The sequence below is a fragment of the Coregonus clupeaformis genome, chromosome 2 (assembly GCF_020615455.1).
Source record: "Coregonus clupeaformis isolate EN_2021a chromosome 2, ASM2061545v1, whole genome shotgun sequence".
Classification (NCBI taxonomy): Eukaryota; Metazoa; Chordata; class Actinopteri; order Salmoniformes; family Salmonidae; genus Coregonus; species Coregonus clupeaformis.
This window is the reverse complement of record NC_059193.1, coordinates 37,466,487-37,489,957: the sequence shown is the minus strand read 5'-3', so window position 1 is coordinate 37,489,957 and position 23,471 is coordinate 37,466,487. Positions and strand designations below refer to the sequence as shown.

Sequence of the window (23,471 nt, the reverse complement as noted above, 5' to 3'; positions counted from 1 at the left end):
TCCACACTAGGTTTTTGCGAAGTGTGACACCAATCAGACCCCCGAGGACTGGAGTTGCCCATCCCTGGTCGACACCATCCAACAAAATGCTTACTTGCAGGTTCCTTCTCGACCATGCAAAAACAAATAATAAAATATAAATATACAAACAAAGTAAATGTAGAATACAATAAATATTTCAGCATACGTATAATATAGGAAGGCACAATTTATAGTCCAATATTTACAAGTGTTTTGGAAAGGGGAGATTGGGGGGAAAGTGTTTTTAAATTTTGCAGTATTTAGCAATCATAATAAGAGTCTGGTAGCAGCAGTTGGCTTGTACAGTGCCTTCTAAAAGTATTCACACCCCTTGACTTTTTCCACATTATGTTGTGGTACAGCCTGAATTTTAAACGGATTACATGTAGATTTTTTTTGTCACTGGCCTAAACACAATACCCCATAATGTCAAAGTGGAATTATGTTTTTATAAATGTTTACAAATTAATAACAAATTAAAAGCTGAAATGTCTTGAGTCAATAAGTATTCAACCCCTTTGTTATGGTAAGCCTAAATAACATGATTTTTGAAAGACTACCTCATCACTGTAGCCCTCACATACAATTATCTTAAAGGTCCCTCAGTCAAGCAGTGAATTTCAAACACAGATTCAATGACAAAGACCAGGGAGGTTTTCCAATGCCTCGCAAAGAAGGGTGTGTAAAAAAACAAACAGATATTGAATATCCCTTTAAGCATGGTGAAGTTATTAATTATACTTTGGATGGTGTATCAATACACTCAGTCACTAGAAAGATACAGGCGTCATTCCTAACTCAAGTTGCCGGAGAGGAAGGAAACCGCTCAGGGATTTCACCATGAGGCCAAAGGTGACTTTAAAACAGTTATAGGAGAAAACTGAGGATGGATCAACAACATTGTAGTTACTCCAGAATAGTAACCTAATTGACAGAGTGAAAAGAAGAAAGCCTGTACAGAATAAAAAATATTCCAAAACATGCATCCTGTTTGCAACAAGGTCCTAAAGTAATACTGCAAAAAATGTGGCAAAGCAATTAACATTTTGTCCTGAATACAAAGTGTTATGTTTGGGTCAAATCCAATACATTACGGAGTACCACTGTCCATATTTTCAAGAATAGTGGTGGCTGCATCATGTTATGGGTATGCTTGCAATCGTTAAGGACTGGGGATTTCTTCAGGATAGAAAATAAATGGAATGGAGCTAAGCACAGGCAAAATACTAGAGGAAAATCTGGTTCAGTCTACTTTCCACCAGATACTGGGAGATTAATTCACCTTTCAGCAGAACAATAACCTAAAACACAAGGCCAAATCTACCCTGGAGTTGCTTACCAAGAAGACTGTAAATGTTCCTGAGTGTCCGAGTTACAGTTTTGACTTAAATCTACTTGAAAATCTAATGGCAAGACCTGAAAATGGTTGTCTACAATCAATCTGACAGAGCTTGAAGAATTTTGAAAAAAATTATGTGAAAATGTTGCACAATCCAGGTGTGGAAAGCTCTTAAGAGACTTACCCAGAAAGACTCACAGCTGTAATCGCTGCCAAAGGTGCTTCTAAAAAGTATTGACTTAGGGGTGTGAATACATATGTAAATTAGATATTTCTGTATTTCATTTTCAATCAATTTGAAAACATTTCTAAAAACGTGTTTTCATTTTGTAATTATGTTGTATTGTGTGTAGATTGTTAAGAAAATAAATCAATTTAATAAATGTTGAATTCAGGCTGTTACACAACAAAATAGAATAGGTCAATACTTTCTGAAGGCACTGTAGATCGAAACTGTCTCTGAGCCTGTTCGTATCTGACCTCATGCTCTGATATCGTCTGCCCGATGTTAAGGGATAGGGAGTGGCTGGGGTGTGTGGGGTCCTTGATGATACTGCGGGCCTTCCTCAGGCACCATTTCGAGTAGATGTCCTGGATGGGTAGGAGCACGGCCCCAGTGATGTATGAGAACACCTTCACCACCCACTGGAGGGTCTTCTGGTCGTGGACGGCGCAATTCCCATACCAGGCCGTGATGCAACCGGTCAGGACGCTCTTGATGGGGCAGCGGTAGTTTTTGGAGAAGACCTGGGATGGCATGCCAAATTTCTTCAGCCACCTTAGAAGGTAGAGACGCTGTTGCGCCCTCTTGACAAGAGTGGTGGTGTTGTTGCTCCATGTCAAGTCCTCTGTGATGTGGACGCCGAGGAACTTAAAACCGCTGACTCTGTAATACAGTCCCATTGATATTTATCAGGGCATGTTCCCTCCTCTGCTACCTGAAGTCAACAATCAACTCCTTTGTTTTGCTGACGTTGAGGGAGAGGTTGTTGTCCTGGCACCATAATGCCAGTTCACTTACCTCCTCCCTGTAGGCTGACTCATCGTTGTTGGTTATCAGGCCTATAACCGGGGTGTCATCAGCAAACTTGATGATGGAGTTGGTGACGTGCAAAGCCACACAGTCATTGGTGAACAGGGCGTACAGCAGAGGGCTGAGGACACACCCCTGTGTGGAGGAGGTGTTGTGCCGCCAATCCTCTTGTCCAGATGTGTTAGGGCAGTGTGAATAGCGATGAAAATGGCATCTTCCATGGATCTGTTGGAGCGGTAGGTAAATTTGAGTGGGTCCAGTTTGCTTGGCATGCTGGCCTTGATGTGGGCCATGACCAGCCTCTTGAAGCACTTCATGATGATCGGGGTGAGTGCGACGGGGCGTATGTCATTTGGGCATGTCACCTTGTTTTTCTTGAGCACTGGGACGATGGTGCTATCCTTGAAGCAGGTGGGGACTATGGTCTGGGACAGGTTGAAGATGTCAGAGAAGAAACAAATAGTTTTAAACATCCTTGGTTAAAATCACCCGTGACAATAAAGACTGCTTCCGGGTGAGAGGATTCTTGCTGGCTAATGTTCTTGTACAGTTCGCTGAGTACCACCTTGGTGTTTGCTTATGGCGGTATGTACACAGCTGTGTTAATGACGCACGTGAATTCCCTCGGCATATAGTGGGGTCGGAATTTTTGCATCGGAGAACTCCAGGTCGGGGCAACAGGAGCTTGAGATGTTTTCAACTTCAGTACACCAGGAATTCTTGATGAGGAAGCGTACCCCTTGGAGTCCCCCTTTACTTCCTCATCGGCGTTGACTTCGGTCATCTTGGTCAGCAGCAACAGGTGCGGGGAACAAAGGAGCGAATGTAGTATTCCATATCTGGGAGGTTGAAGTGTGCAGCTTCTGATTCATGATCCAGAAGTGTTTGTCGGTCGTTGGAAATTGCACAAACATTCTGAGCAACCAAGGTAATAATTAACGTAAAAATCTTTTTAAAAAAAGTCTAACAGGAACCGGCAAGACACACCCTCCTCAGCGACGCCATCTTATGTGTGTGTGTGTCTCAGTCACCAGATCTCAACCCAACTGAACACTTATGGGAGATTCTGGAGCGGCGCCTGAGACAGCATTTTCCACCACCATCAACGAAACAGCAAATGATGGAATTTCTTTAGGAAGAATGGTGTCGCATCCCTCCAATAGAGTTCCAACACTTGTAAAATCTATGCCAAGGTGCATTGCAGCTGTTTTGGTGGCTCGTGGTGGCCCAAGACACTTTAAAGTCGGTGTTTCCTTTATTTTGGCACTTACCTGTAGGTTTCCTTGTAATTATATCAGTGAAACAGATAGAGAATGTTCTCTTCCGAGTCTCATTGATAGCACTGTCGAGAGAGGGTGAAGCAACATTCAGTGTTATCAAAAGCTTCAGTATTTCATGGAATTTAAACTGCCATTGTAGAGTCATGGCTCTGTTCCCCTTCGTTTGCACTTGCTCTTTTGGCCTCAGAGAAATTCTCTCTTTCCACACAGCAGCAAAGGTCAGCAGGTATGATACTCCCAACTTTCCATAGATCCACATCTTTGATGCATCTTTTGGAACATTGTCATCATCATCATAGTCATGAAGTCATCATTGGTTTTTGACATCAACAGACTTCTCTAGATTTAGCAGCAATTGTAAGAACCTCTACTATTGCCTTTTAAAATACCGCATCTTCCTCGCTCCATGGAAAGATTGGGATGTTCATCTTCAAAGTTTGTGCAAGTGAGGTCCTCTGCTGCATTGCCTGTTTTATAAGAGCTCCTTTGTACCCATTCGACTGGGGTCACTTCTCTGTGTTACTGAGCTTGCCGTCAAATGCCCCGATCATGGCCCGGAATCTGGAGTTGACGTCTGCCAGCAGGGCAGCAGGGGTGTCGAATTCCAAAATCTGTTATGGAATTAAGAAAATAATTAAGTATTTTCTGACCAACAAGTATTTTGACTCACAACAGAAATGTGCCTTTAGGTATACTGTAGTATATCAAATATTTTGTTTAGTACATTAGCCCATCTTTCGTATGATTCAATAGATTTGAGCTACTTTTGACCAGAGCCCTATAGGCCCTTTTTAAAAGTAGTGCACTACATAGGGAATAGGGTGCCATTTGAGACACATTGTATATTTCTATGGCGCAGAAGACCCACCTGTCCCTGGTCCAACACCATGATCCTGTTACAGCTCATCACAGTGTTGAGGCGATGAGCGATGATCAGTGTGGTGCAGCCGCTGAACGACTCGCGGATGGTCTCCTGAATCAGCCGGTCTGTCTCTGCGTCAATGGCTGCCGTCGCCTCGTCCAACAGCAAGATCTGGCAACACCCAACACATGTCACATTTAAGCACACTTTGCAGAGAATGGTTCAATCACTAAGGTTGGTAGAAAAAGGAAGTAGCAATATAGTAAAGACTGGAAAAGTAGTGTTGGGTCTTTGAATATGGACATGTATATTATAATCTTAAGGAGTGTTATAACTTTAATGTTAGGCTAGTCCCTAAATGCTAGGTCTTTTGTCATCCTCAGTTGTTTGTATTTACAACTGCATTCTACAGAATCAGAGTGAAATAGCAATAGAAGCCATGTGGTGGCAATGTTACACCTTTGGGAAGCTGCTGCCTTACATTCTCAATGTTCTTACAGTGGGGAAAAAATTTATTTAGTCAGCCAACAATTGTGCAAGTTCTCCCACTTAAAAAGATGAGAGAGGCCTGTAATTTTCATCATAGGTACACGTCAACTATGACAGACAAATTGAGAAAAAAGAATCCAGAAAATCACATTGTAGGATTTTTTATGAATTTATTTGCAAATTATGGTGGAAAATAAGTATTTGGTCAATAACAAAAGTTTCTCAATACTTTGTTATATACCCCTTGTTGGCAATGACACAGGTCAAACGTTTTCTGTAAGTCTTCACAAGGTTTTCACACACTGTTGCTGGTATTTTGGCCCATTCCTCCATGCAGATCTCCTCTAGAGCAGTGATGTTTTGGGGCTGTCGACTGGGCAACACGGACTTTCAACTCCCTCCAAAGATTTTCTATGGGGTTGAGATCTGGAGACTGGCTAGGCCACTCCAGGACCTTGAAATGCTTCTTACGAAGCCACTCCTTCGTTGCCCGGGAGGTGTGTTTGGGATCATTGTCATGCTAAAGGACCCAGCCACGTTTCATCTTCAATGCCCTTGCTGATGGAAGGAGGTTTTCACTCAAAATCTCACGATACATGGCCCCATTCATTCTTTCCTTTACACGGATCAGTCGTCCTGGTCCCTTTGCAGAAAAACAGCCCCAAAGCATGAAGTTTCCACCCCCATGCTTCACAGTAGGTATGGTGTTCTTTGGATGCAACTCAGCATTCTTTGTCCTCCAAACACGATGAGTTGAGTTTTTACCAAAAAGTTATTTTTTGGTTTCATCTGACCATATGACATTCTCCCAATCCTCTTCTGGATCATCCAAATGCACTCTAGCAAACTTCCGATGGGCCTGGACATGTACTGGCTTAAGCAGGGGGACACGTCTGGCAATGCAGGATTTGAGTCCCTGGCGGAGTAGTGTGTTACTGATGGTAGGCTTTGTTACTTTGGTCCCAGCTCTCTGCAGGTCATTCACTAGGTCCCCCCGTGTGGTTCTGCGATTTTTGCTCACCGTTCTTGTGATCATTTTGACCCCACGGGGTGAGATCTTGCGTGGAGCCCCAGATCGAGGGAGATTATCAGTGGTCTTGTATGTCTTCCATTTCCTAATAATTGCTCCCACAGTTGATTTCTTCAAACCAAGCTGCTTACCTATTGCAGATTCAGTCTTCCCAGCCTGGTGCAGGTCTACAATTTTGTTTCTGGTGTCCTTTGACAGCTCTTTGGTCTTGACCATAGTGGAGTTTGGAGTGTGACTGTTTGAGGTTGTGGACAGGTGTCTTTTATACTGATAACAAGTTCAAACAGGTGCCATTAATACAGGTAACAAGTGGAGGACAGAGGAGCCTCTTAAAGAATAAGTTACAGGTCTGTGAGAGCCAGAAATCTTGCTTGTTTGTAGGTGACCAAATACTTATTTTCCACCATAATTTGCAAATAAATTCATAAAAAATCCTACAATGTGATTTTCTGGAAAAAAAATTCTCAATTTGTCTGTCATAGTTGACGTGTACCTATGATGAAAATGACAGGCCTCTCTCATCTTTTTAAGTGGGAGAACTTGCACAATTGGTGGCTGACTAAATACTTTTTTTCCCCACTGTATGTGACTACCTCAAAAGTAGGATGTGACGATGCACCCAAGCTTTCCTATGTGGTAACAGAAAAGAGAAAAATCTAATCTAACTGCCCTCATCTATTGTCCTGTGTGTGTGGTGTGGAGAGAAAGAGACGTGACGCTAGTGTGTATGAGCACGCGTTTACCTTACTGTGTCTAAGCAGTGCTCTTGCCACACACAGTAGTTGTCTCTCTCCCACTGAGAAGTTCTCTCCGTTCTCTGTCACCTCGGACTGGAGGGAATGGGGCAGTTGGCTGATCTGAATATGATGGGAGACAAAATAGAGTCAAAACACAAGCCACAGATATCGTTTTTCAACTGTTCAAAAATCTCTAGAGGGGATATTTAATCTTAAACAGGTCTATGAACTGTTATCAATTACTCTCAGCAGTAATAACACTTTATCTGAAGACGTATAAGGCAATGCATATATACTATAATGCCAAAATAAAGACTACTTGACATTTTTAAACAGACATTTATCAATATATTTGGGGTCAAACTGACATAGTTATCTGTACATGTATTGCTTACTCTATTTATGTTTCGATTGACTATCTATCCCAACTTACCATCTCCTTTATATGGGTCCTCTCAAGTGCATCCCAGATCTGGGCATCTGAGTATTGATTCCATGGGTCCAGATTGGACCTATTTGGTAAGAAAAAATAAGAATAAAGAATCAGACACTGATCTGGGGTCAGTACATTTTCCCACTAGTTAAGGTTAGGATTGGGGGAGGGGAAGCTGATCATAGATCTGTACCTAGGGGAAACTTAAATAAATCATTCATACATACTTGATGGTGCCAATGAAGAGAACGGGCTCCTGGGGAATGATTGACAGCTTGCTTCTCAGGTCGTCCAATCCAATCTGGGCAATGTTGATGCCGTCGATGGTGATGGAGCCCCCAGTCAGCTCCACCAGTCTGAAGAAAGATACGCCCAGTGATGACTTCCCTGGATAGATAGAAACGGGGTTGTGAGTGAACTACTCAGTGTACATGATAACCACACCAATATGTGAAGATCACAGTTAACTGGATAATGACTACTCTTTTGTTTCTATGAGAATCATTCAAAAACAAACACCAATACAATCAATTCAACACCATTGTTATTACATTATTTCTTAGTAAATACCAGGTAAACACCAGTGGAAATGGGACTATAAAATGAAACATTACCGATGTAAAACGACACATGGGAATAAAGGACGGTAAGTACCTGAACCAGTGCGACCCACAATTCCGATGGTCTCCTCTGGCAGGATGTTAAAGGAGAGTTTCTTGAGCACCATCGGCAGGTCGTCCCGGTAACACATCTCCACGTCCTGGAAGGAGATCCGTCCCTTATCTGGCCAGCAGGGGGCAGGAGAGGATGGCCCACTGATCTGCCTCGGCGCTTCACCCTCCAAGGTCTGACAGAAAAAATTTATCCAATATCGAGTGTTAATCTCTGTATCTCCAATTCCAAGAAGTGAAGCCACCTCCCTTTCAACAGAAAATGTATTTATAGATCTCCAAAAGCTTGTTGGCGTTTTGAGAAAAAGTTCCTCTATCAGAGTTCCTCTGATATTTTACATTTTAGTCATTTAGCAGACGCTCTTATCCATCTTATTTCATACTGGCCCCCCGTGGGAACGGGGGTGTTTATGGTTTGATGGGTGTTGTGTGAAACAGGTCCTGTCATGTGCTGTGATGTAACGGGCCACACACTGGGTTCTGTATCGGCTTCCTGCTGGGATGTCATTGTGTTATTGGGATGTTGTGTGGGTGCACTGTGCGCAGTAATGTGTATTGTGCGTGTGCCTGCTTGCGAGTATCCTATCTCTGTGTAAGTGTGTGTGTTGTTGCTTCATCTGTGCCTGTGTCCTGCTGCGTTAAGTCTATAGGTGTGTGTTTGTTTGTGTCAGGCTCAGCATGTGTGTACTTTCGATTCAGCCACACATGGTTCAGCCAATCAGCAACCCTTCCCCAGACTGTTTGCAGCACTCCCTGGTGTCATTAGGCCTACCTACCTTTATATAATGATTGATCCTCTCCACTGATGTGAAGCGAGCCTCAGTCTCCGACAGCAGCCTCACGGTGAACTGGAAAAGACCAGTCAGCTGGAGAGGAGAGAGACGGAGAGGGAGATAGAGAAGAGAGCGAGAGAAGCGATAAGTCAATGATTAACACCCTCACACCCTATTACAATCAACCTAGACCCATGTCAACACTAGTGTCCGTCCCAGTGTGCAATGATACCCTATGAATGAGCAGCACAAACCATAAACCTTTACGACCCCTATAGACAGGTATGCTGATAAGGCTATACTTCTCCATTCGGCTCAATCAATTTAGATTCATAGTTCCCTAAGAGTGAGCTCCTTCCCACGCCTGTAGTAATCCCACAGTGGAATTATAAATAATACATAAAAAAGCCTTTAAAAAAAACCTTTCCATTAAAGGGGCAGTCTAAATAATTCAACCATAGCGAAGATACACTCTAACATTGTGTGTGTGTATGTGTACCTGCACGGCGTAGGATATAGCCAAGCCTGCGTAGGCTGGGGGGATCTGGTTGTGCATGAAAACGATGAACAGGGCTACAGTGGTGATGAGAGTAATGCTGATCAGGTCCAGTCGTACAGCCAGCCAGCGCATAGCACAGCTAAACAGGTAGTGGGAGGCCTGGTTGGTGTCCAGTAAAGCCTGGTACCTGAGATACACAGCGATAGACCACTAAGAACGGTTAGTGAAAGTCAACGGACTTATAACAGACTTTGTGGAAGTCAACAGCCAATAAGATAGACTTGGTAAAAGTCAACAAACCAATAACAAGGGACTTGGTGAGAGTCGAGGGAGGCCAGGCCAAACATGTTGAACCAAGGACACATACATTAAAGGGATACTTCGGGAATTTTGGCAATGATCATTTTTATGTCTCTGAGTCCAGTATGAAGTAAGTTAGAGGTAGTTTCGCGAGCCAATGCTAACTAGCGTCATTGCGAGCAACTTCCTTCAAACTGCATGCAGACATAAAATGGTATGCACGAGTTCATCTGACTTTGGGGAAGTAGATAAAGGGCCTCATTGCCAAAATCCCAAAGTATCCCTTTAAGGAGCTGGTAAACTGGACATATGTGCTGTGCTAGCCAGGATTCTACTCTCCTCACCTATAAGCCTGCCTGGCACACATGGGTTTCAATGTGAGACTGGCTTCCCTAACCAACTCGTACGATAGAGGCTGCACAGTGTCCACATTAGCTCTGCAGAAATCAAATGCTACTCAACTCAAACTCCAGGAAATGTTACTTAGGGACATTATCTCATTATTAGTTGTGCCATTTGGTAGACTTCTGGTGGGCGAAGCTAATTGGACATGAACTGTCAAAACCAATGTCTTATCAGTGTTTGAACACACGTCCTGTGACAGACATAGGAGTGTCTACCTATGAACACTATACACTGAGTATACAAAACATTAGGAACACCTTCCTCATATTGAGTTGCCCTCAGAACAGCTTTAATTCGTCGGAGCATGGACTCTACAAGGTGTCGAAAGCAAAGGATGATGGCACATGTTGACTCCAATTCTTCCTACAGTTGTGTCAAGTTGGCTGGACGTTCCGTTGGTGGTGGACCATTCTCTACACACAGGAAACTGTTGAGCGTGGAAACCCCAGCAGTGTTCCCGAGTGGCGCAGCGGTCTAAGGCACTGCATCTCAGTGCTAGAGGCGTCACTACAGACCCTGGTTGGATTCCAGGCTGTATCACAACCCGGCCGTGATTGGGAGTCCCATAGGGCGGCGCACAATTGGCCCAGCGTTGACCCTGGCCGTCATTGTAAATAAGAATTTGTTCTTAACTGACTTGCGTAGTTAAATAAAGGTAAAATAAAAAGCGTTGCAGTTCTTGACACACACCGGTCCACCTACTACCATACCCCATTCAAAGGCACTTAAATCTTTTGTCTTTCCCATTCTGTTCTCACCTGTTCAAGAAGTCGTCCCCTCTGCCGTAGGCGTGAATGGTGGACAGCCCCTGGAGACTGCTGGTGATGTGCGAAGTGAAAGGTGATTGGCTGATGTTCTCTAGACGCTTCAGTTCACGAATCAGAACACTAGTCAGAAAAACAGAAAGTGGAACGTCAAGTCTATTACATATAAACGTACCAGAGCACCACTTTAGGGATTGTAAAAAAAGTCAATTCACTCAGCATTTCTAAAACCTCTACTCTGTGACCCTTCTGTGACTCTGTGACCCCCAGCCAGCACACATTGTTGTTTGAGCACGAAACACCCTTTTTCCTACAACAGCCTTGTGAAATATCTAGGGATGGTGCTTGAGGAGAGGATTGAGAAACACTGCATTATAACTCCAATGACAGTGCAGTTATCTGACAGGTTAGTGGACTATGATATGATGAGAGGACACAGGGAGTCAGTGTAATTCTGCCCAGGACAACCATTTCCTGGCACAGCTCGCGCCATTTCTGGGCTCCGCTAGAATAATTTCTGATTTATGTGCGATTTTATGAGCCACACACCCACACTACCACGACCGGACTACACCAGACTGAGTCGGCAGGGAAGTGAGAGAGAGAGGGGTTTATTGACAAAGGTGGGGTGGAGTTCTACTTTTAGGTCCATAGATAGGATGGGCTGCGCATGTGAATAACAAATCTGACCATGTATAAATCATCCCTTTTTCTCATAAAGCGGAGGGTGGGAGGCAGGCAGGGATGGAGGACAGAGCATGAAAGAACATGACAGTCCTTGTTGTGAGGTTACCTACACAAACATGTTTATGCAGTTGGTACTTTCATCTATCGATGCCAACTGGCAAAGTAAACCACATCAACAAAGGAGATGTGTGCCAAATGGCACTCTATTCCCTATATAGTGCGGGCCTTGGTCATAGGTAATGCACTATATAGGGAATAGGGTGCCTTTTGGGTTTGCTTTTAAATGAGGAAATCGGTTTGATGCGATTCAGATGAGTCATGCTGAATAACAAATCTCGAAAAGTCACTGAGTTGTGACTTGGCACGCCATTTCATCACATTTACTTCATCATGCATTGTGGGGGTAGGAGGCTAGACGTGACCCATAAAACATATACAGTGAGGTAAAAAAGTATTTGATCCCCTGCTGATTTTGTACGTTTGCCCACTGACAAAGACATGATCAGTCTATAATTTTAATGGTAGGTTTATTTGAACAGTGAGAGACAGAATAACAACAAAATAATCCAGAAAAACGCATGTCAAAAATGTTATAAATTGATTTGCATTTTAATGAGGGAAATAAGTATTTGACCCCTCTGCAAAACATGACTTAGAACTTGGGGTGGCAAACCCTTGTTGGCAATCACAGAGGTCAGACGTTTCTTGTAGTTGGCCACCAGGTTTGCACACATCTCAGGAGGGATTTTTGTTCCACTCCTCTTTGCAGATCTTCTCCAAGTCATTAAGGTTTCGAGCCTGACGTTTGGCAACTCGGACCTTCAGCTCCCTCCACAGATTTTCTATGGGATTAAGGTCTGGAGACTGGCTAGGACACTCCAGGACCTTAATGTGCTTCTTCTTGAGCCACTCCTTTGTTGCCTTGGCTGTGTGTTTTGGGCCATTGTCATGCTGGAATACACATCCACGACCCATTTTCAATGCCCTGGCTGAGGGAAGGAGGTTCTCACCCAAGATTTGATGGTACATGGCGGCGTCCATCGTCCCTTTGATGCGGTGAAGTTGTCCTGTCCCCTTAGCAGAAAAACACCCCCAAAGCATAATGTTTCCACCTCCATGTTTGACGGTGGGGATGGTGTTCTTGGGGTCATAGGCAGCATTCCTCCTCCTCCAAACACGGCGAGTTGAGTTGATGCCAAAGAGCTCCATTTTGGTCTCATCTGACCACAACACTTTCACCCAGTTCTCCTCTGAATCATTCAGATGTTCATTGGCAAACTTCAGAAGGGCCTGTATATGTGCTTTCTTGAGCAGGGGGACCTCCGGGCGCTCCAGGATTTCAGTCCTTCACGGCGTAGTGTGTTACCAATTGTTTTCTTGGTGACTATGGTCCCAGCTGCCTTGAGATCATTGACAAGATCCTCCCGTGTACTTCTGGGCTGATTCCTCACCGTTCTCATGATCATTGCAACTCCACGAGGTGAGATTTTGCATGGAGCCGCAGGCCGAGGGAGATTGACAGTTCTTATGTGTTTCTTCCATTTGCGAATAATCGCACCAACTGTTGTCACCTTCTCACCAAGCTGCTTGGCGATGGTCTTGTAGCCCATTCCAGCCTTGTGTAGGTCTATAATCTTGTCCCTGACATCCTTGGACAGCTATTTGGTCTTGGCCATGGTGGAGAGTTTGGAATCTGATTGATTGATTGCTTCTGTGGACAGGTGTCTTTTATACAGGTAACAAGCTGAGATTAGGAGCACTCCCTTTAAGAGTGTGCTCCTAATCTCAGCTCGTTACCTGTATAAAAGACACATGGGAGCCAGAAATCTTTCTGATTGAGAGGGGGTCAAATACTTATTTCTCGCATTAAAATGCAAATCAATTTATAAAATTTTTGACATGCGTTTTTCTGGATTTTTTTGTTGTTATTCTGTCTCTCACTGTTCAAATAAACCTACCATTAAAATTATAGACTGATCATTTCTTTGTTAGTGGGCAAACGTACAAAATCAGCAGGGGATCAAATACTACCTTTTTGTGTGGGTGTTGCAGAAAAAAGCTGCACTTTTTATATCTTGTGAATCAAACATGCTTCTTGTCCCACTGATTTTGTATATTACCCAAAGACCTACAGAACCCTAATCCATCTCTACACTTCTTATATTTTAATCAACACACGTAGGCACACACACAGCCAACATAATCCCTCTCTTCTAAATCCATTGGTTGGAGCCTGACCTGGAGACGCGGTTGACAATGAGGAGGAAGGCTCCCAGGGGCAGGAGGGAGAGCAGGAACCAGGGGAATACGATGCCCACCATGGCCAGGCAGAAGAGCACCAGGGTCAGGTTCTGGAGCAGCATCTCAGCCTGCATGGCCAGACGGACATCCACTGTGGATGGAGAGGGAGAGAGAGAGAGACAAAGAGATCAACAGAGAGGGAGAGAGAGATAAAACAACAACTGTCAGATTGTCTGCGTTGTATGGGGACCTCAATGCTCTGAGTATGAAGTCAAGGCAAATCATCGGGTGCCTCACCCTCGTCCATGTCGCGGGAGAAGCGGTTGAGGATGCGGCCCAGCGGTGTCGTGTCAAAGAAGCGCATGGGGCTCAGGAGGAGGCGGCGGAATAGCTTGTCGTGGAGCACCGAGGCAGCCCGAACAGTGCACTGTCAGACAGAAACACAGATGTGCTTGAACACGGAGCCAAACATAACACAAACAAACATAACAAATACATCAAAACAGTCATAACACTGGTAAACAGATTGTAGGGACTCAGGAAAGCTTTCCCAAACACCCAGATGCAACAAATGCAAACATAATAGCAGTAGAGCCTAGAGAATCATTGCCAGCATACACAGCTATGTACACATACTAACACTCATATAACACATATGCTATGTTGCTAATGCTAGCTAACCGACAGTGACTACTAATAGGGACACATCGCTATTAGTAGTCACTGTCGGTACCCAAACAAAGCCAAAGGAGAAGGGGACACCTGGCTACTGTGTCAGTGGTTATTAAAAGTTTGACAGCATTGTGAAGTTCCTCTCTGACATCGAATGCATGCGTCCGTACAACACAGAAGTAAGACTTGAGGCTACAGAGCTGCTGAAGGCGGTGACGGACCATGGCTTTAAGTTTACAGCCACCATGTTGCACAGAATCCTCAGTCTTCTCGATCCTCTAAACAAATGACCCCAGGCAAAAGCAACGGATCTTTCCACTGGAGTCAAAGTGGTCCACAGCGCGTTGGAGTGTGTCGAGAAGCTGAGGTGTGACAGCGAGTTCGAAGCCATTTGGGCACAGTTCAGTGCACTGACACACCACCAGCTTCAAGCAATTAGGACAACGTTATGTAAGCACAAATCTCTAGCAATACGTGGTGCACAGTACAGTAGGCCAGCAGGACAGAGTGTGAAAGATTGTTCTTGGATGCTGTCATTGGTGAAACGTCAGCACAATTCAGCAAACGCAACAGCCAACTGGTGGAGGCTCTATGTGCACTTAACCACAGAAGAAGCATGCTACACCCGAGGAACGCTCAACTAATCCAACTGGCATTTGAGAGGGATCTTACAATAAGATTTCGGGTAGAATATTATGATCGATTATGCAGGAAGTTCCACAGAGCATCAAGGAGGCTGCAACTCTTTTGAAAAGGTAAGAAAATCGAGCTGGTTGGTTTTTTATCAAAATCTTGGGGGTATAGCCAGTGGCATCATTTCAGCAAAAACCTAGGGTATGGGATGGCAAAATGACTTCCTTAGCCGGCCTATAGGTTTTCAACAGCCTTGCTTTAGTGTGTAGGGCACTGTCCATGGTGCTGACAAGATATGCTTATAAGTCCCATGCCATTATTTTATATTATATTATAGTAAGAAGAATATAATTGAATAAAATAGAAAATATATTTTTCCCATTCCGGAGAAAGTGCGCATACGAAGTGCCTATGTTGAGCGTAAAAGTGATCATTTGAAACAGGTCGTATACACAAGAGCTATTTGTCAACTTTAGTTGTGAATGATACAAACCTTAGAATGTCTTAGAAATCAAAACATATATGGGCTGCATGATGCGGCTATAGGCTATTGATTTGAGAAAGTCAAAAAAATAAGCTTGCGCTCTGTTTGTTGCCTCAGGCTGCACAGCTGTTCTCTCGTCAAGTGATCAAATTTTCACCCATCAGAATATTCTCTATTTAATCTTTATTAATATGTACAATTCGTTTAGATTTAGAATGGCTCATTATCAAATGGGCAGGAACAGGGGCAGGGGAAAAAATACATAAATCGTATGCACTCAAACAGCGAATGGAGGCCACACGCTTTCCCGCCGGTCCATTTTCCAATGATGCTGGGTAGGCTACATCGGTTTTATAGCGGAGCATGTGCTTAATATGAGCAGCTGAGAAATAAATATAAGAACACTTAGTTCACTCCACGCATCAACCACTGTTTGAGGAGCATGCTCTCGCTGCGCGACTGGTGATATTCCGCCCCAACTCTGTTTGCCATGGGCTCTCCAACCCTGTTCCTGCAGCTACCCAGTGCTTAATTTGGGAAACAAAGTGAAATCTGTTTGGGAACATCAATAGAAACATGTTTTCAAAACAAAACATATTTCACTAAACTGTTGGCAGCCCCTCTGCGCACTCGAGGAAGGAATAAAGGATTGAGAGGAGGAGATGGAAAAGGATGGAGGTGAGATATTCTGTATAGCTCAAGGTAATTGTGTCACCCAATTAATTATGAAAATATAAAACATTCCCCAATACTAAGCTATTGAAGATCTAATCATCACCTTAGAAAGCGCTGTCCATTTCGTTGTGTTACGCTTTGAAATAACATCCACAACGACCATGTTTTACACTTCTTTCTTCAAATTGATCATCATAGTGAGCTGAATTTTAAAAGCATGATATTGTTCTGATAAGCGTTTGATGTGATTTTCGATTGCATTTTCCCAAGTTCTCTCATGTCACCCAGCTCCTCCGCACACTCCACTGGCATCCAGTTGAGGATCGCATCTACTACAAGACCATGGTGCTTGCCTACGGAGCTGTGAGGGGAACGGCACCTCCTTACCTTCAGGCTCTGATCAGACCCTACACCCAAACGAGGGCACTACGTTCATCCACCTCTGGCCTGCTAGCTCCCCTACCTCTACAGAAGCACAGTTCCCGCTCAGCCCAGTCAAAGCCATTTGCTGCTTTGGCACCCCAATGGTGGAACAAGCTCCCCCACGACGCCAGGACAGCGGAGTCACTGACCACCTTCCGGAGACACTTGAAACCCTACCTCTTTAAGGAATACCTGGAATAGTATAAAGTAATCCTTCTACCCCCCCCCTCCCCATAAAAAAAAAGAAGAAAAAAAGTGGTTGTCCCACTTGCTATCATAAGTTGAATGCACCAATTTGTAAGTCGCTCTGGATAAGAGTGTCTGCTAAATTATGTAAATGTAAATTTGCATTGATGTCAGAGTGAACCAGGCCATTAGTGAACCAGGCCATTAGGACCTGATGGTCGTTAGCAAGTTGGGTACTACCAAAGCATGTCCAGAGTGCATTACAGGAGATTACCATGACTCAACGATCCCGTGGAATTTTACTGCGGTCATGACTCATGACTGCCGGTGTGGCGGTAATACAGTCACCGCAACAGCCCTAGTATAGCGTGATAGAAGCATAATTTAATATAATTAAAATGCAAGAACCCAAATGACGCCCCTGGGTATAGCTACATATTGGTGCATTTCATCAGTATGGTTCTCTTGGTAGCCTATTGGTTTTCGTGGTTGTAAGTGGAACTGTACGTATTGGAAACGTGTTTATGGTAGGCTGGCATTGCTTAATTGATTGCGTGGGTCAAATTTGATCCACAGAAGTGTATTGTGCCATATCACAACGTGTTGCTGAACTCATGAGCGCCATGATTTTCCATGTTAGAGGCAGGCCTATAGGCCTATTTATTTGGTAAGACAGCAGTGAATGGCTGCATCTCACTGTAGTAGTAGGCTTTGCTTTGGTTATTTGGATCTACATTCGCCTTTTGTTTACTGCGTTTGTTTACTGTTAATGTAACTAGCCTAAATATAGATGGTGTCATGCCTTTATCGAGCTGATATTTGGTTTACTAGGCCTACTTGGTACCGCTGTTTTGTTCTGTTGGCCTTAATTTGTTCGCATTCGCAGTTGTCGGTATTCTAAGCCAAACTGCTATTCAGTATTTTTGTTTGCATGCATAAATAACTAGGCTACTACTTTCAGCATTTAGTTTGCATTATTTTGGTAAGACAGCTGTGTAGGGCTGCATTCACATTGGCTGTTTGTAATAGGTGAATTAGATAACCTACAGATTTCGCGCCAACCTGTCACTTCAAAAGCACTCAACGGTCTTAGAGTCTCTGCATTTGAACTTTATGTTTATTGTGGTATAGTGTGATAAGCAGAATTCAATTGAATTCAAATGCAAGAACCCCAGAAAATGTTTCTCCCTCGCCGATTTTAACTGCCCCCTTAGTCACTTTATTCTGGCACCGGGCCTGGTCACTGTGCTGTTAAGCAAGTGGAATGTTTCTTGTGTCAGGCGATCTGTCAAATTCTCATACATAAATGAATGTCTGGCAGGCTGACACAGAAAGGTTACGACCCCATGTCTAAGTTAACTCAATGAGAAACGTCTGGCCAATTGTACAGAAATTACTTTTGGCAGGAGAGAACACACTAAATCTATTAATGGAATATCCAACACCAACACATTCACGTCACAGCTAGGGGTAAAAAACTAAGATTAGCTATCTTTGGAAAGTTAGTGGCACACAATTCCATGGGGATATGACCTCTGTAATGGGCTGTCAGAAAAGTTTAGCAAAGAAAAGGGGACATATATCCAAAGGGACAGGGACACACAGAGGCACACACACACACACACCCTTTAAAGCAGCGAGTCATGGCACTGGACAGATAATGGATTTAGCCTGCAGGCACTTAAATTATAGTAGCACAACTCATGAAAAAGAGAACGGCTGAAAGAATAGACAATTAGAGGGAGTCAAGGTTCTACCACAACCACTTTGCACCTCTTTCCTTTGAAAGGGCCTGAGTGTAAATCAATGAAAATCTGATTATGTCCCAAATGGTACCGTATGAGCTTTTGTCAAAAGTAGTGCACTATACAGGGAATAGGGTGCCATTTGGGAAGCAACAGTGATGCACTCTCCTTTGACAGGCCAGAGAGTACATCAATGAATGGTCCTGACATCAAGATGGGAGAACAATCCACAATAACCACTCTAAAAGACATTTGAGCAAGATGCTTACCTTGACGAACACTAGCCCCCTCATTGTCTTCAGGAAGAGAGCGGCCCCCATGGACAGCACATAAACTCTTGAGTAGTATTGAACATGAGGGTTGAGCCTCATGCTATCGTTTGCCAACGCTGCCACCGTTTCATTGGTTTCGTTCTCCAGGATTAATGATGTGTTCTGAGAGCAGATGGAGCAACAAATCCCCATGAAGGAAACACACACAGTGCCGCCTCGGAAAAAACAGAATTTCTATCTAATGACTGAAATAAATAAAACAAAGCCAGCTGAGTGCTGAATCCGAGACAGAATACATGAACGAATCAGCCATTCGGATAATGTCGCTATTCCAAATGCATCCTTCAATCTGACATGGACGACAGCTTTGCAGCACATCTGTTTTTCGGCGGCTCGTCCTTTTTTTAATTACAGAACCAGTCAAAAGTTTGGACACACCTACTCATTCCAGGGTTTTTCTTTATTTTTACTATTTTCTACATTGTAGATTAATAGTGAAGACATCAAAACGATGAAATAACACATATGGAATCATGTAGTAACCAAAAAAGTGTTAAACAAATCAAAATGTGAGATTCTTCAAAGTAGCCACCCTTTGCCTTGATGTCAGCATTGTACACTCTTGGCATTCTCTCAACCAGCTTCATGAGGTAGTCACCTGGAATGCATTTCAATTAACAGGTGTGCCTTGTTAAAAGTTCATTTGTGGAATTTCTTTCCTTCTTAATGTGTTTGAGCCAATCAGTTGTGTTGTGACAAGGTAGGTGTGGTATTCAGAAGATAGCCCTATTTGGTAAAAAACCAAGTCCATATTATGTCAAGAACAGCTCAAATAAGCAAAGAGAAACGACAGTCTATCATTACTTTAAGACATGAAGGTCAGTCAATCCGGAAAATTTCAAGAACTTTGCAAGTTTCTTCAAGTGCAGACGCAAAAACCATCAAGAGCTATGATAAACTGGCTCTCATGAGGACCACCATAGAAAAGGAAGACCCAGAGTTACCTCTGCTGCAGAGGATAAGTTCATTAGAGTTACCAGCCTCAGAAATTGCAGCCTAAATTAATGCTTCACAGAGTTCATGTAACAGACACATCTCAGTCTCCAACTGTTCAGAGGAGACTGCGTGAACCAGGTCTTCATGGTCGAATTGCTGCAAAGAAACCACTTTCTAAAGGACACCAATAATAAGAAGAGACTTGTTTGGGCCAAGAAACACGAGCAATGGACATTAGACCGGTGGAAATCTGTCCTTTGCTCTGATGAGTCCAAATTAGAGATTTCTGGTACCAACCACCGTGTCTTTGTGAGACGCCGAGTAGGTAAACAGATGATCTCCGCATGTGTGGTTCCCACCGTGAAGCATGGAGGAGGAGGTGTGATGATGTGGGGGTGCTTTGCTGGTGACACTGTCAGTGATTTATTTAGAATTCAAGGCACACTTAACCAGCATGGCTACCACAGCATTCTGCAGCGATACGCCATCCCATCTGGTTTGCGCTTAGTGGGACTATCATTTGTTTTTCAACAGGACAATGACCCAACACACCTCCAGGCTGTGTAAGGGCTATTTGACCAAGAAGGAGAGTGATGGAGTGCTGCATCAATCACCTGACCTCAACACAATTGAGATGGTTTGGGATGAGTTGTGAAGGAAAAGCAGCCAACAAGTGCTCAGCATTAGTGGGAACTCCTTCAAGACTGTTGGAAAAGCATTCCAGGTGAAGCTGGTTGAGAGAATGCCAGGAGTGTTCAAAGCTGTCATCAACGCAAAGGGTGGCTACTTTGAAGAATAATAAATATAAAATATATTTTGATTTGTTTAACACTTTTTTGGTTACTACATGATTACATATGTGTTATTTCATAGTTTTGATTTCTTCACTATTATTCTACAATGTAGAAAATAGTAAAAATAAAGAAAAACCCTTGAATGAGTAGGTGTGTCTGTCCAAACTTTTGACTGGTACAGTATGTTTACCACGTTTCTTTTTTAATTACACGTGTTGAGATTAACGCTCTCACTTTCCCCAATACAACTCAGTAATGCGCAGAAGTCGTTTTTATTGTGGGAGACATAGCCTCTTCACTATACTGACACATACCTCTCAAGGTAGGCAGAAGTTGCCCTTTCCCACTGATACAAGGTCATATTATTTTCATTCTAATGATTCTAATAAGGATTATCCGTATGGTAATCTGATCTTAGTTGTGTGTCTGTGTGTAAGGCCATCATTTTGATCGAGTGGATCATCATTTGAATCCCAGTGCAGAAAAGCCAAACTCACCCCGCTGCCCTGGCGGATCCAGTAGCTCAGCCACCAGTTACTGAAGGCGATGCTGCCGGTGGTGAAGAGGAAGAGGATGACGTTGATGATGAAGGCATAAGGGCCTCCAGCCGCTTTGATGTAGGCCTTGTACACATCCCAGGCCACGCCGCCAGAGCCCTTCTCCTCCGCTTTCATGAGCTGGTCTGGAGAGTAAAGAGAAGGAAAGAAGGGCGGAAGTTTGGTTAAAAAAAAAAGAAAAAAAGAAAAAAAGACCCATGTGAATAATTTCCTTATTTCAAGCCAACTGTTTTGGAAGGAACACATTAACACATTCTATCCACCTTTCTTTTTCTCCATCGGAGGTCTGACGACTTTGGCTACAGTCGCGGTGGACTCAACCTTTTCCTCTCCCTCCTTCTTCTCCTTATTCTTCAGGTTCTTTTTCACCAGGTTCTAGGAAAGAAAGCCAGAGAAAGCTACAGCATAAGACCCCACAAATTACGGCCAAGCCATAACAGTGGCCAGTAAGTAATTTAAACAGATATTGGTGACAGGGTCTTTAGCGGTGCGACACCGGTAAATCAATGCACGCATAAATAATGAAAAGGCCTTGTATGCGCTATCATTTTCCAGCCACCCGCTTGGCTTCTCCTGCCTCATGAATTATGCAGGATGGACGTGCAATGTTATTGTGTAAAGAGTGATGACAAAGGTGTTTTTACATAAAGGAGAGCTGGAGCTGGACTAGCCTGGTCCCAGATCAGTTTGTGCTGTCTTGTCAACTCATGCCAATGCATGACAATGACCATAGAAGTTGGCAAGACTAGCCTGGTCCCAGATCTGTTTGCAAGACAGCATAAACAGATATTGGACCAGGCTAAAGTAAAACAGCACAAACACATATGTGACCAGGCATGCGCTCCGTAGTTGGCATTACCTCACGCTGTACACTGTTTAAGAGGGTGGCGTAGTCACGGTCTCTGCCCATGAGCTGGGTGTGGGTGCCATGCTCTGCAATCTGCCCGTCCTTCATCAGAATCACGTCGTCACACTCTGCCAGGTACTGAGAGAGGGTCAACACCAGTGATATATGTGATTCTCCTGATGCAGGATCCTGGGATATAGTATGCTCCTCTATATTTCGATATGGCTCCCTTTCCTCTGCTTTATCTATTCGGGCCAAATTCTTGACATCCTTAACTTAGACATTATACATTCATGTCAATGAGAGATTTGTGTGAAAGCTCAAGTTGCACAATGATCACTGACCTACTGTATCTATATAGGAGAAAGCAAAGCCTAGATAGGGTTTCTCTAATTTCCTTTCACTAGTAGTCCTTTTCAGATTAAGCATTCCATTTCAGATCATGAATGCATTGTACAGGAGTAAGAAAACAATTTCCGATCATTTCGTCATAGTACACAAGTCACTTATTTGCTGCAAATCGTTTTGTATCTCACATCATTCAGATCATCAGAAGATCCTTTTACCTGAAGCTGGTGTGTGACAAAGATGATGGTCTTGCCCTTGGACACTGTGCGGATGGCGTTGTGGAAGAGCTGAGAGCCCACGTGGGCGTCCACAGCACTAAGAGGGTCATCTAAGAGCAGGATGGGTCGCTCGCTGTACAGGGCACGTGCCAGGCTCACCCGCTGGCGTTGCCCGCCACTCAGGTTGGCACCCCTCTCCCCTATCTAGAGTGAGAACATTGAGACAATGTTGACTAAATGTATCAAGGAATATATCTCAATACAAGGGCATCATAGGCCAGATAAGATAAGGACATAAAGATAGTTACATAACACTTAATAATTAATAATACTACAGTGCACCCCAAAGCATTCCATCTATAAATGCATGTACTACTTACTAGCCTGTTACATAGTTATTCCACTTTCTGCTACTTTCGTATACTGTAAGGTCAATGTATTGTACAGTGTGGCCAGAGTTCATATTGAGAGGATATCCAACAGAGAGATGTAATAGAGGTCTGATACATACCTCAGTCATATCCCCATAGGGCAGCTCTGTCAGATCAGGGATCAAGCAGCAGGCATCGAGCACAGAATTATACCTATTAAGGAAACACAGCCAAGGACATGGGTTAACATGAGAGGGAAACACAGTCATGGTCCAGAGAAATTAGTAAGCCATGAGTTAGAAATGCCTTTGGACCTTGTCAATGTGAAACTATCAAACTATGACATCCAAATGTGGTTTGTCATGGACTACAGATGAAAATGAGCCATCTAGCTAAATCCAGCACTATTATCCCTCAGAATTGTCTGAGTTGTCAATCAATCTTACTTGTCTTCATCGTATTCTTTTCCGAACAGGATGTTCTCTCTCAGTGAGTCGTTGAGGATCCAGGCCTGTTGAGCTACATAGGCAAAGCCGCCACTGGCCGCCACGTTGCCCTCCAGCAGGGTCATCTGTTGAACACCAGGGATAAGACTCATGTTAAAACATACTAGAGGTAAAGCTGACCTGGGCCAAAAGTCAAATGCTTTCACTAGAGGGAAATACTTGAGCTGCGTTTGACTTCAT

The 23,471-nt window shown here is 43.6% G+C and overlaps 1 protein-coding gene across 2 annotated transcripts in view; it reads right to left on the bottom strand.

The window, feature by feature from the left end:
* Positions 1-3,585: 3,585 nt before the first annotated feature.
* The window catches only part of LOC121534902 (multidrug resistance-associated protein 5), a 46,172-nt gene continuing 26,286 nt past the window's right edge, over positions 3,586-23,471 (bottom strand). Inside the window, exons 12-29 of one of the 2 annotated variants that reach the window (XM_041841522.2) lie at positions 23,232-23,356; positions 22,926-22,998; positions 22,415-22,618; positions 21,861-21,986; positions 21,265-21,376; positions 20,942-21,126; positions 18,652-18,816; positions 13,862-13,991; positions 13,562-13,715; positions 10,631-10,759; positions 9,168-9,354; positions 8,672-8,761; positions 7,879-8,071; positions 7,452-7,611; positions 7,225-7,303; positions 6,798-6,911; positions 4,542-4,706; positions 3,586-4,284 (exon numbers count right to left, since the gene is read on the bottom strand). In XM_041841522.2, the coding sequence (XP_041697456.2) occupies positions 4,180-4,284; positions 4,542-4,706; positions 6,798-6,911; positions 7,225-7,303; positions 7,452-7,611; positions 7,879-8,071; positions 8,672-8,761; positions 9,168-9,354; positions 10,631-10,759; positions 13,562-13,715; positions 13,862-13,991; positions 18,652-18,816; positions 20,942-21,126; positions 21,265-21,376; positions 21,861-21,986; positions 22,415-22,618; positions 22,926-22,998; positions 23,232-23,356 (2,496 nt within the window). In that variant the 3' untranslated portion in view covers positions 3,586-4,179. Of the gene's footprint in view, positions 4,285-4,541; positions 4,707-6,797; positions 6,912-7,224; positions 7,304-7,451; positions 7,612-7,878; positions 8,072-8,671; positions 8,762-9,167; positions 9,355-10,630; positions 10,760-13,561; positions 13,716-13,861; positions 13,992-18,651; positions 18,817-20,941; positions 21,127-21,264; positions 21,377-21,860; positions 21,987-22,414; positions 22,619-22,925; positions 22,999-23,231; positions 23,357-23,471 lie in introns of those variants that run through there. The other variant, XM_041841530.2, reaches the window with a different exon arrangement.